Source organism: Lutra lutra, chromosome 10, assembly GCF_902655055.1.
Source record: "Lutra lutra chromosome 10, mLutLut1.2, whole genome shotgun sequence".
Taxonomy (NCBI): Eukaryota; Metazoa; Chordata; class Mammalia; order Carnivora; family Mustelidae; genus Lutra; species Lutra lutra.
In genome coordinates, this window is record NC_062287.1 from 14,136,347 (window position 1) to 14,148,961 (window position 12,615).

The window sequence follows — 12,615 nt, forward strand, 5'->3', positions numbered from 1 at the left end:
AATACAGACATGCACATCTTTCTGGAAATTCTAGACCGATTTGGGAAGTCCCATCACCCTATTCCATGCTTCTTATGGCTTCTATAAATGTCCGGTGTCTAAGGAAAGTGTTTTTCTTTTCCTATTAAGATACTGCTTTTTCTGGAGCTTATCTCTGCCACCCCTGCACCCCTCCAGGTTACTCCAGCCCTAGGAAGCCAGACACAGAGAAGGGTCTGAAAAATAATGTGGCAGGAAGCCTCCTCGCTGATGTTGAGATAGATGAGAAATAAGCTTTGGGTTGAACCACTGAAGTTGTGGGAAACTGTGGGCTCGTATTGGGGTCGCTGTGTTCTCCCTACTTGCTAATATGCTAAGCCTGCCACCTGCCCCTCCCCCACACCTTTTTGTTGGGATGAAGCCAGAAAAGAACTGAAGGTGGGACTTCTCCCCTTCCCACTGACATGAGAGAGTAAAGGAACCAAATCTGAGGTGTCCGAAGGCCAGGCCCACAGATGCAGGCCTGGAGACTTCTGTGATAATGGCCAGAAGCAGGGGTGTGCCCAGTGACGCTGGTGGTGTATCCATGGGGTCACAGTGATGGAGGTCAATATATTCAAGATAGGAAAGTAACTGCGGAGCAAGAAGGGATAGATCTTTCAGAAACCGATGGGACCACCAATCCAATTCTGTTGGAAATGCTTGAGGAAGCTTCTTACAACCAGGCCTTTCTCTGAGCTTGCAAAGGCAGAGGTAGAGAAAGAGGAAGAAAGGAAAAGGAGAAAAGACAAGCACTGGATTGTCCTTCACCCATCCCTGTCTGGTTTTGTTTGGTTGGTTGTTTGATTTGGTTTGGCTTGGTTTGGTGAATTTTTACTTACTCTTTAAGATTCCTTTCAAGCCTCCCGTCCTCTGTGAAGCCCTCCCTGACCTCTCCAGGTGCGACTGGTAGCTTCCATGCATGCTGTCCCTACTCGTCATAGCTTCTGTCACACTGGGTCACAATCATGAGTTCCTGAGGACACTGTCATAGTCTTTGTGCCCCTGAGCCTGTCATAATACCTGATACAGAGTAGGCACTGATATGGCAGGTGGGGGGCTGGCTGGTGAGCTAAATAAACACTCAGACCCCACAGCTGAGGAACCAAACCTAAGAACCCCAACAGAGGCTGTCTGGACACCGGGGTGGGCAAGGTATCAGTAGAACAACAAATCACAAATTTTTCAGGTCACACAACTTTTATTGCCGAAGACCATTGCCGGGGCTGCCATAGATATGAACATTGCCCTCCCCCACCCCCAGCCCTGATAATAGGCAACCAGCCCCTTCGGCCCCTGTCCAGCCTTGCTGCCTGCCTGAGCTGGGCTGGGCTGACCCGCACGGACCCTGCCTCTGAGAGTCATAGCACCGTGAGGCAGGCCCCAGGAAGGTGAGGAGAATGGGACTGGGCAAGAACAGGTAGCCCAGAGGAGAGGCTGGGGAAGGCCCAGGCCTCTGGCTGGCATGGAAACCAGGCACACTGATGGCTCACGGGAGCAGGGTATCTCAGATCCTTCAACATGGCTGTTTGGAGGGTCTGGAGACAGTGATGGTTCTCTCTCCACGGCAGCGTTCAGGTCAATGCCCGGTTTCTGAAACAACTGAGAATTTGAAAGGCAGAGAAGCGGAGAAGAAACTGCAAAAGGCCCAGGAGGGCACTGGACAGGGGGCCCTGTCCACCTGGACTCTCTTAGGCTCTGACGCCCACGGAGAAGCAGCAGCCATTTCTTCACGCCCTGATGTGGCCTTCGGATGCAGCGACACGTGTGGCTCTCTGTGAGGGATTTGCTTGCCAGCCTGCATGAGGACTCCCTACCGAGTACCCCAAAGCGGCTCCTTCCATCCGGTCCCTTGAGGTCAGGAACATTCAGCAGGACTCTGGAACGGCACAACAGCCAGAAGTCCCTTGGAGTCTTTGGGGTGAAGGATGCTAGCGCTTCCAGCGCCTGGAAGTTTTGGAGAATCTTTATAAAATGCATCTGCTTCCATTTCTTGAATATAAAAATAAAATAAAAATCTGCCCCAGTGCCTCTGAGCCTGGACCGCTGCATGCAGCCAGCCCTCCACCTCTGGGCACCAGCACAAGGTCTGAGAAAGAGCAGAAAGCTCGTGATGCCAAAGGGGGCACTTCCCACCAGGGCCAGCCCAGGCCCTCTGCCACCCGGGTGTCCCCGGGGCTGCCGGTGACCACGCAGTCTGGGCTCGTCTCCAAGTCACGGTCAGAGGAGCAAGAATGCCCAATATGGACTTCCAGGCTCTTCTCTTGGGCCCTGTTTGGGCTTCACCACCTCCATCCATTATGGCTACCCCTGCAGGAACCTCCACACAGCCCAAACCATTAACTCCAGGTGCTTTCCAACCTGGGCTTTGTGAAGAGCTGACAGCTCTTCTGGTTTCTGAAGACCTTAGGAGAGTAACAACATCTACACGCGTGCACGCGTGTACACACACATACACACACATGCGTGCCTATTCACAGAGGCAGCAGATAGTAGAGGTAGGAGTAACGAAGGTGCCTGGTGGCCTTTAGCCTAGATGACACTGCCGATGGCCCAGTCACTTTGGCCAGTGCCAAGAGGTGGGACAGTCCAACTGCTTAGGATTTCCGGAAGTGCACCTCCCTCTGAGGACGAGAACAGGGAGAACAGGATGAGGCTGAGTCAGGAAGACATATGTCGAAGGTGGGGTTTAGAGCCTGCCATTCAGTCCAGCTGTCACTGGGCACTGCTCCTTGGAGAGAGGCAACGAGGAGGAACCGTGGAAGCAGAGAGACCCACCAGGCTGGATTTCTGGACCAGCCACCCAAGCTCTGTGTGCTGCTCTCCCCTCTCTCAGGCAGAGGAGGAAAGGTGAGCATAGCTTTCCTGCTTTAGGGCTAAGATGGCAGGTGCAGGGAAGGTAGGGCTGTTCTGGGTCAGCAGAGGTGGGGGTGAAGCCCTGTACCCCAGATACCCATGAGACTAACTCCCTGCCAAGGAGGGAGGCCTCCTTCATACACTGCTCCAATCAGCTGTGTGAACTCACACCGTGGCCGTCTGTGGGGAGAAGACATGCCACTGGGGCCCAGCCTGGGGCCACCCCTTTCCATCCCTCCAGAGGAAGGAAACAGAAGGTAAGAAACCTAGGTAGCTGGGGTTGGCCCAACATTTGATTCCTATCCTGGCCCGGTCTTCCACACTTCTGAACAACTCCAAACACGAGGAGTGAGGGGAACTTTGCTAAGACTCTGGGGAAAGCCTGGGCCCTCTACCAGACACCCCAACTTTGGGGAGCTCCCAGTCTGCCCCATGCAGGCACTCACCTCCATCTTGCTGTAAATCCAGGGGAGGACTTCAGTCACTTTGGTGTACACACCGGGCTTGTTTCTCTGGCCACAGCCCGTGCCCCAGCTGGTGACTCCTGCCAGATACCAGCGGTTGTTCTGCTCACAGACCAGGGGCCCCCCGCTGTCTCCCTGTGGGGGGAGCACACATCTCAGCAGGGTGGGAGAGGTGGTCCTTGAGCAGGAAATGGCGGGCACCTGATTCTCACTCTGAAACCACCACCCCAGCCTTCCTCCATGGCCCCTGGCTCCCAGGACACGAGCCCCTCACCTGGCAGGAGTCTCTGCCTCCCCGGAGGTCCCCAGCACACATCATCCTTGGGGTAAGGTAACTGTCATAGACCAAGAAGTCATTGCATTTCTTAAAGTCGATGAGGTTGACCTGTACCTCTCGGAGGAAGGGGGATGTCTTCTCTTCAGTCAAGTCGAGTGGAGGAAAGAGAAGATGGGAAAGGAGTCAGACCAGATCTGGATACCTTCATGACCTTCTAGCCAGCCACCCCATGACTCAAATTCTCAGCTTCCTGGGAGCAGAGGATACCATTCCCATGGCTGGCCACCCAGAACATAGGGCCACATACGCCCTCACACCACACACAACCCCCTACACGTAACATAGAAACAGACATGTACACAAACTCACAAGCCTATTGGGCTGCCTTCATGTTGCAAAATCTTCTCTGTATGCAGAGCACCATCAAACACATCATTTCATTTGTTTTCAGTAACTATGTGCCCTAACAAGGTATAATTAATCCATTTACAGTTGGAGGAACTCACGGCCAAAGGCGTGACTTGCCCACAGTCACACAGACAGTCAGTTATGGAGCCAAGACCAGAACAAGTCTGCTCCCAGGCTAGTCACCATCCACTGCACTGAGCAAGGGAAAGGAGGCCCTGACACCCGCAACTGGCCAGAGGCTCTCTGTGAGGCCAGCCACATGCTCCAGGGCCAAGCATAAACCATCCTACAGAACCAACATCAGCAAGGATCACTCTGCAATAGAGATAAAGTGAGGCAAAAGAAGACCACTCCACTTCGTAATCTTATTTAAGGGTAAATGAAAACAAGGTAGGTTACAAACCACAAATAACGGCAACCATCCCCTCTCCCAGCCAATAGGAATGGCTAATGCCTCCTCACCGATTATAGCTTTAGACTCTGCTTATTCTTAACTCCTAGATGAGATTATTAGGATGTTCAATCATAGAATTATCCCTGCTTGGGCGCCTGGGTGGCTCAGTGGGTTATGCCTCTGCTTTCAGCTGAGGTCATGATCTCAGGGTCCTGGGATCATGCCCCGCATCGGGCTCTCTGCTCAGCAGGGAGCCTGCTTACCCTCCCCCCCGCCCGCCGCCTCTCTGCCTACTTGTGATCTCTGTCAAATAAATAAATAAATAAATAAACCTTAAAAAAAAAAAAAAAGAATTATCCCTGTTTCCCGAAAGCATCCAATCTAGAGAAATGCTCTATTTCTTTGAACCACCCCCCTTCCCTACAATAAGTCCTTCCTAGCACTCTGTTATTAAGACATCCATGGTTCCCTGTGGTATATGTTCCCCCTCAGTGCAGTGAGCAATGGACCGAACATGTTTGATTATAGGGGGTCTCCAGGTGGTCTTGGCTGGAGACCAACTACTTTGACATCTGCTCAGGTATAGACATTCATACACATTTGTCTCAGATTGGTTTACAGGATTTCACTTAGGAGAGCTCCATGTGAAGCTGCTTAGGGGGACACAGACACCTGGTAGGGTCTGCATGTAGGAGGACATGGGTACCTGGTGTTGTCTGCATTGATGGGAGGATCTTAACTGACCAAGCAGAGCCTACGTGGTCTGAATAGAGGACGTACAGTGTCGTCAACAGTCAAATAGTCTATTTGTTGTCAAATAGTCTTTTTTGGTAAAGATATGTGAATGAAGTGTTGGCCTCTTCTCCGGGAGGTGGGACCTAAGAGTTCTGAGGAAATAACCATATAGGCCCCTAGGTACAGAGCTGTACATAAACACATTTTGTATATTCTTATAGGGTAGGTTTTCTGTGAAAGTGGCGGATATTAGTTAAGCATGTGTCTTGGCATTTTTTTCACCTGCACATTTGGGACTTTTTCTTTTGATTGACTAAAGCTGCATATACTAAAAACAAAAACAAAAACTTTTTTTTCTCATTTCATTTTCACTTTTTAAAAAAATTCAAAATAACTGCAATTTAATGGGGGCTTTCTCCATGGAAGAGTTAGTCCAAAGTGGAAGAAACAACCCAGGCTCTGTGAGCAAGTGGTGGAGTATGATGCGGATAGCACCAGCCTGGCATGTTCTAGACTATTCTAGGCTTTTCTAGACTATTCTAGGCTGTTCTAGACTTAGTTCTATCAGAAACTACCAGGGTGACCCCGGGGGCAAGTGACGGAGCCCCAAAGGTCTTTAGCTTCCTCATTTGAAAAATGGGGAGAAGGGGTTAAGGGTGATACTTGGGGGGCCAAAACTTTCTAACAGGGGTTACAGGATGTACTATAAACTGGTCCGGCATGTGTGGGGGTGACGTGAACACACATATCCACATGCAGGCCATGACTCTCTGTGCCCAAACCCTCATCTACACAGGCCCTCTTCCACATACCCCAACAACATCACCCCCACGCACTCTGTGCAGATGCACATGTACACACACACACGCAGCCCAACAACTCTGCCTCTCACCATCAGTCTCCTTGGTCTTGCCAAAACCTGTGATCCAGCAGGTCTCATTGAGGCTGAAGGTCTGTCCGTGCATAGGGAGGCAGGCAGGGTGGATGTGAGCTGCAACAAGGCCTCAAGACATCAGAGCAAGGTCAAGGCTGGAGATCTCAGCTGGGATGGTACTATGGAGGGACAGGGGTATCCAGGTCCTAGGACCCTCCCTCCTTGCCCCAGTATGGTTCAGAACCTTCTAGGGCCTTGAACAGACCAGGCAAGAAACTCAGGCACTTTATCTTGACCCTCTAGCCTTTGGGTTGCTGCTAGAGTTCCCGCAAACATTCTGATCTCAGTGGGTGCCCTGTGGGCAGAAGCATATGCCTTGGAAGCTCCCCTGTGCCAGGCTGATACTGGGGTGGCTCTAAGGATCTCCCTTCTATGAGTGGCTTTCCCAGCTGAGCCTCCTCCATGCCCATCTGTCAGAGGAGGGAGCAGCAGCAGACCAAGTCCCAGGCATTAGCACCATGGCCTCTCAGTGATGTGTCCAGCCAGGTCTGGGGAGAGTACCCACAGGTGAGTCAGCAACTGAGGGGCTTCCTCCAGCTCAACCTCCCCAAGTGAGAAGAGCACATCCCTAGAGACATGGACCACAAAACCACTGTTCACTTGCTCCCAGGCTCAGAAACATTTAGAAGGTGCTGCTGTGCATCACGTCACAGCCCCTCTGAGGACTGGGATCTTTAAGCTAGGGCGTGAGCCACCAAACTCCATCTTGCAAGATGAAAATACCAGCTGATAGAATGTTTGCAATGTTCTCAATTGTTTCTTATGCTCACCTAGAACACATACAAAGTACACCTGACACATACAAAGTACTCAACAAACAAAGAAAGGAAGAAAGGAAGGAGTGACACAGAGGACGGGAGTGTGGGGGAGGGAATGAACACTGGATTCTTCTCCTATAAATTGGGCTTTAAGTATCGGGGTCTAACACATTTGTCTGCTAGAGAGTAAACAAAAAAGAAATGAAGGCATGGCATCAATTATTAACCAATAAATGCAAAACATAATTTCTTAAAATATATGCCCATTTTTAAGATATAGGGTCTTTAAAAAAAAATGTAACATGGTTCTATCCTCCATTCATTTTTATGGGGGAATTAACTTTATCAGTGAGTTTTCACAAGTTTTCTTCGATAGAACTGTGACTTGAAAGTGCTTGGCCTGCCAAAGGAGTTTAAGAAAATCTACCCTGATTTCTAAACCAAAAATAAGGGCACCTGGTCTGACCACAGGACTATATAAATCTAAACTGTAATTCTCAGTCTAGAGGTGTGCTTCCTGCCCAGGGGCCTATGAGTCTGGAGAGGCACTGCCATAGTCTGAAAACCATACACAATGTTATAATAGCTTTTATTTGGTTTTACAGATTACTTAATTTGATTTGGAATTCCAAATAACATTAAGGGGGGTTGGGGTGGTGGGAGATCTGGATGCTTAGCGAAATGGAGTCTGGGTTTGGCAAGGTTGGAAAGGCCTGTTCTGGTCCTGCAGACTAACTGCCCCTCTTAGGTGAGCATGAGGGGTAAGGCATACGCGGAAGATCGCCCCTCACCACAAAATGGGCTGGTAGGCTACAGTGGAGGAGACTGGCCCGCTGGTGGGAGTGGCTCTGGGTGGGCGTGGCCCTGGGTCAGCCCCGCCCAACCGTGCTTAGGCAGTTTCCTCCTCCTCCCCCCACTCTGATGACCTAGTGTCTGACTCAGGACTGACACCGCCTCTGTTATTAATATGCCCCGAAAGACCAGCTCACAGGCTCAGAGCACGAGAAAGTCTGGACTAACCAGAGAGCCCAGAAAGCCCAGTCCACCTTAGAGATCCTTCTCCAGAGAAGCCCCACTCGTGCCACATCGGCTCCCCCAGCTGTCCCCACCATGGAGTCACTGGCCTCTACTGGCTGCGCATCACCCATTTCGTTCTATTTGCAATTTCAACTGGAGAGCGCGCAGCATAGACACACGCTAAGTATTTGATAAGCGCGCACATGAGTAAGTGAATTCATAGATGAAACCTTTGATCTCCCGACAACTCCCCTAGCATTTCCGTCCTGTGGCCAACCTCGTGGTAGTCCACTGTCTGCGTATGTGCTCGTGTTGTGCTCCCAACTGCAGTGATCCCAATTTGCCAGCACGAAGAGCTTTACTCAGGAGGCAGACCCGCCTGGATCCCATCCTGGAGCGGGCGGCCACTTAGGACTCTGGCCTTGGGTAATTTTCCTTCCCTGAGGCTCCATGTCCTCAAGTATAAAATGAAGCTAATAATAGTACCTGCTCTAGGATAGGTTGGGAAGAGTAAATGATACCGCAGCTGTAAATTGCCTGTCGCAGTGCCTGGCCCCTGTTAAGTGCTCAATAAATATGCGTGGAACAATTCAATCTATTCATATTGGTTAAGACCAGTACCCAAGCCTTATCTCTGTCATCAACTTGCAATGTAAGATGTGTCATTTGGCACAACCTTATGTCCAACCTCTGAGCCTCAGTTTCCCCAATGGTAAAGTAGAAGTGTTCCATTAAATGATTCCTAAGAGCCTTTGGCTTCCACCGTGCTGAGGCTCTGGGACCCAAGAGAGCCTATGGGCGTGGCAAGGCTGGGCTCTGAGGGCTGCTGGAAAATCGGGCGTGGCTGTGAACTCACCAGACAGGGTCAGGGGCTTGGAGAGCCGCATGAGGGCAATGTCATAGTCGTCTTCCTCGTCCGTGTAGTTGCCGTTGATGATGATCTGGGAGATGGAGGCTGCTTCAGGCAGCCGGAGCAGGTTGCTGGTGCCTGCGTAGACCTTCCAGCCCTCCAGAACCTTCTCCCGGGTCCTGCAAGAGCCACAAGGGAGCATGGTCCAGCTCCTTGTCTGGCAGAGCCCCCTGGCAGTGTCTGCTATGCACAGGGAGCTGCAGCCGTAGCACCAGCTTACAGGCAGGGGGATGGACGAAATGACCTCAAAAGGGAGCCCTCCATCTTCGCCCAGGACTCAAAAACAAGCCCCCCCGCTTTTCTCCAAAAGCCGGTCCTTAACTGGCCACCCAGCACCTCATGACCCCCACTGTCTCTTCTGCATGCCACTAAGCTTCCTGTAAGGTGGACAGGACAAGTCAGCAGAAATGGAGCTGTAGACAGGACAAAGTGACCTGCCAGAGACTCACTCCCTCCTGGGGAAGCTAGTGCCCCTGACACCTTATCCTCAGCGCGCTTTCCTGCCCCCCAGCTCCAGGGGCCTAGGCTGGCTGGTGACGGGTCAGAAGCTCACAGCACCGCCCTCCCCACGACCCCTATCCCTCCATTCCTGATTCCCTGGGATAGCATTTCTGTTCCTCAGGCTGCTTCCCCAGAAGTTCCTGTTGCAGGAAGTGGTAACAAATCCAAAGCCTTTTTATTTTACCCGGTTCTAAGCCCTTTTTTCCTGCCTGCCTCACCCTCCCTCTAGGCCATCCAGGTTATTTTCTCATTCTGGGCTGCACTCAGAGCAAGTAGCCCCAACGTCCAGTCTCAGGACCAAACAGTAACTGCAGATCATGGTCCTGAGGCTGGGGGCCTGGGCTCATGACCGAAGCCCTCTCTGTGGAGAGACAAGTCCATCTGCCATCAGCCCTCCCTGGTGCTCCCCGCCCCTCGGGCACTCACACAAAGAAGCAGTGGGCAGCGGTGAGCACCCACTGGGCGTCGATCAGCGTGCCCCCACAAATGTGAGTGGTGCCGTAGTGCAGGCTCACTTGCCAAGGCCACTTGCTCTCTGGGGCCAGCGCCCCTCCCACGATCCTCCCCGTCATGGCCCTTAGTCCACAGTCTGGGGAGAAGCAGAAGTGAGGAACCGTGACCTTTGCTGCTCTCAGAATGGCTCCCGTGCTCCCTGGACCCAGGGCAGGCTCAGGCAGCCCCATCCTGAGGGCACATGCCCGCCCATGGACACAGCTTTGCTCACTTAATCTGATGTGGCCCAGCTGTTTCCTGCCAAAGCAGAGCTTCCATGGGGAGGATTAGACTGCTGGGATCACCCAGTGGGGAGTTTCATCCCAGGCAAGTTCCTCTTTCCTCCCACTCATTCATTCTTTCCTTAACGATGACAAATGCTCATTAAAGTGTCTGAAGTTGGGGGACTATGCCAAGCATCAAGGTCATGATGGCAAATCCCAGGGCTGCCGTGCTGTGCAGGTGGGTCTGTGCCCATATGATTCCCCAGGGGGTCATTTAATGCTACTGGGGACCCTGTATGTACCCCCACAGGAACATTCCCAACCATGTTCTGGAGTCATCTCCCCAAAATTGTGGACAAGGAGGACAGTCCTTGGAATCTGTTAGGACATGTTTCCTTTTCTCTATAAAGCAGAAGAGAATGAAGAACCAGTAGTGGTCTGAAGGGTGGGCCCTCTGTCTAAAGCCCTGTGCCCGCCCACTCAGGGGAGCACGCCCACCTGGTCATTACTGAGAACACAGCACATGTATACAGGCTGCTTAACAGCTTGGGTTTTGGGGTCAGACCCAAGGTCAGATACCAGCTCCTAACCTACCAGCAGTGTGACAAATATGCCAGTCTCTTATCAGTAAGTGGACAGTAATGGCCCTGCCTCATGAGAATGAAATGCAATTATTTATCAAGAGTGAATAAGAGTAGAATGTACTCAGTAAATGTTGGCCCTAGATCTAGTTCCACATCTGTTGATACAGGAGCGTTAAGTTGATCCAGACTAGCCCTCCAGTCCTCTCCACCTCCCAGAATCCATGAGATTTGAAGGGCTTCCCCTTTATAAACAAGGTTGCTGGGCTGAGCAGAGTCAGGAGAAGGAGAAATGCTACTCTGAGACTGTCCCAGTGCCTTACAGGGACCTCAGCCCTGAAGCAGGCCTGCTGCTTAAGACCATCTTCCTGTTGGGACCCCCAGGGCTGGCCATCTCCCCCAGAGGGGTCCCATGTCTCTGCTCCCTGACTCCCACCCCACACAGGCCACAGTCAGGAGGAAGAGCATCTTCTTACGGGAACACTGGAGAGAGACATACTGCTGGGAAGGGCATTCAGACCTGCACAAAGGGACACAGAAGATGGGAAAAGGGCACTTTAGATACCTCCTCCAAAAAGCCTTCCCTGATTGACTCCTTCTAACTTCCTATCCCATTTCCTTTGCATAAGATAGAGGTTCTGATCTCCCTCCCAGAGAGACAGACTCTTCCAGTGCTTTCTCCAGGAATGGGAATGGCTCAGTGCAAATCATCCCCACTCTTGTCGCCATCCCCACCCCTCAGTTTTCTTATGGGAGATTGCACGCATTGGGTAGATCCATGTCCTTTGAACTCATGACTTCATTGTCCCTGCATCTTTCCACAGCTGAACAGGTGGCCTGACTCTCCTCGGCCAGTTCCTCAATGCTCCATGGGCAATGTAGCTTGCAAAACACCTAGCACAAAGCAGGCATCCAGGCTACAGCTCATTCTCTTCTCTTCCCTCTCCAACCTGTCCCTTTTTCTCTGGAAGCCTGGCTTCTTCTTTCCCTCCCCAAGGTAAACACCACTAGCTGGTGGAGCACCCTTCAACCTTCCCCTGAGTGGGATTGGGACAAGGGCGGGTCTGCACTGCAGAGATGACAGATGGCAGGGCCCAGGAGGGGGCCAGGGCCTCCCAGCCGGGCCTCCCTGTCCCTGGCCACATGCACCTGGCCCTCTCCTGCTCCTGTTCCCCCCCCCCATGACCCCAGTGATGTTTCTCCCTCCCCACTCCAAGCCCAATCCCTACAGTGGCTCTCAGTCCAAACACCCAGCAGACTGGTGGCCCCAAGGTTTATTCACAGTCTCTAATAAACAGATGAATGTTTGGGGCTCCCCTGAGCTTGAGGTTCTCTCTGCACCACACTTCAATAACTTTCAAGTCAGGAGACAGGTGGCAAATGAGGACTGTTTCGGGGATGCTCAGGACATTCACGATGGACTCCTGGAGGCTGGGTCTCAAAAAGGCCAAAGGAGAGGGACTCCCTGACTCAAAGCACTCCCCCATTTTTCCCTGCTCATAGGCAGGCAGCCTGGCCCACACCACCACACCTGTAGAGGCTTTCCTGGAGGGTGGAGTTGTATTTGGAGATGGAGAAGCTGCTGGCAAGATTCCTGTGGGCCACCTCGGTCGTCCGGTAAGCACTATAAGGAGGGGTGGGAAAGAAGAATGAGCCTGCCCCCACTCCCGGTGCCCCAGCTGACATTAGAGTTTTGCTGGCAGAGGCCAGGGTCCGGTAAGGCCCAGCACACCCTGCCTCCACCCACACATTCCACCACTGTCCCCCCCCCCCCCCAGCCCTGTGCACCAGCCCAGGAGATGTGGCATGAACACCTCTGCGAACTTGTTAGAAATGCAAATTATTGGGTCCTCTTAACCCTAGACCTACTGAATCAGGAACTCCAGTTCTATGTTTTAGCGGGCTCTCTGGGGGATTCTGATACGCATGCAAATTCAAGAAACACTAGCCGGGCCCTTTTCTGGCCAAGCTGTGATCCATGCACCACAGCAGCACCCCAAAGCTGCTGAGCTAGACTTTGCCTTTTAAAGATCCCCATCTTACTGC

The 12,615-nt window shown here is 52.1% G+C and overlaps 1 protein-coding gene across 5 annotated transcripts in view; it reads right to left on the bottom strand.

Annotated features, from left to right (window-relative positions):
- Nucleotides 1-1,208: 1,208 nt before the first annotated feature.
- The window catches only part of TMPRSS13 (transmembrane serine protease 13), a 28,678-nt gene continuing 17,271 nt past the window's right edge, over nucleotides 1,209-12,615 (bottom strand). For 3 of the 5 annotated variants that reach the window (XM_047693389.1, XM_047693386.1, XM_047693390.1), the window contains 8 exons: nucleotides 12,101-12,193; nucleotides 11,046-11,089; nucleotides 9,699-9,861; nucleotides 8,718-8,890; nucleotides 6,045-6,143; nucleotides 3,613-3,755; nucleotides 3,321-3,473; nucleotides 1,209-2,642 (listed from right to left, as the gene is read on the bottom strand). In XM_047693389.1, coding sequence (XP_047549345.1) covers nucleotides 2,616-2,642; nucleotides 3,321-3,473; nucleotides 3,613-3,755; nucleotides 6,045-6,143; nucleotides 8,718-8,890; nucleotides 9,699-9,861; nucleotides 11,046-11,089; nucleotides 12,101-12,193 — 895 coding nt within the window. In that variant the 3' untranslated portion in view covers nucleotides 1,209-2,615. Of the gene's footprint in view, nucleotides 2,643-3,320; nucleotides 3,474-3,612; nucleotides 3,756-6,044; nucleotides 6,156-8,717; nucleotides 8,891-9,698; nucleotides 9,862-11,045; nucleotides 11,090-12,100; nucleotides 12,194-12,615 lie in introns of all 5 variants that reach the window. The other 2 variants (XM_047693388.1, XM_047693385.1) reach the window with 1 other exon arrangement.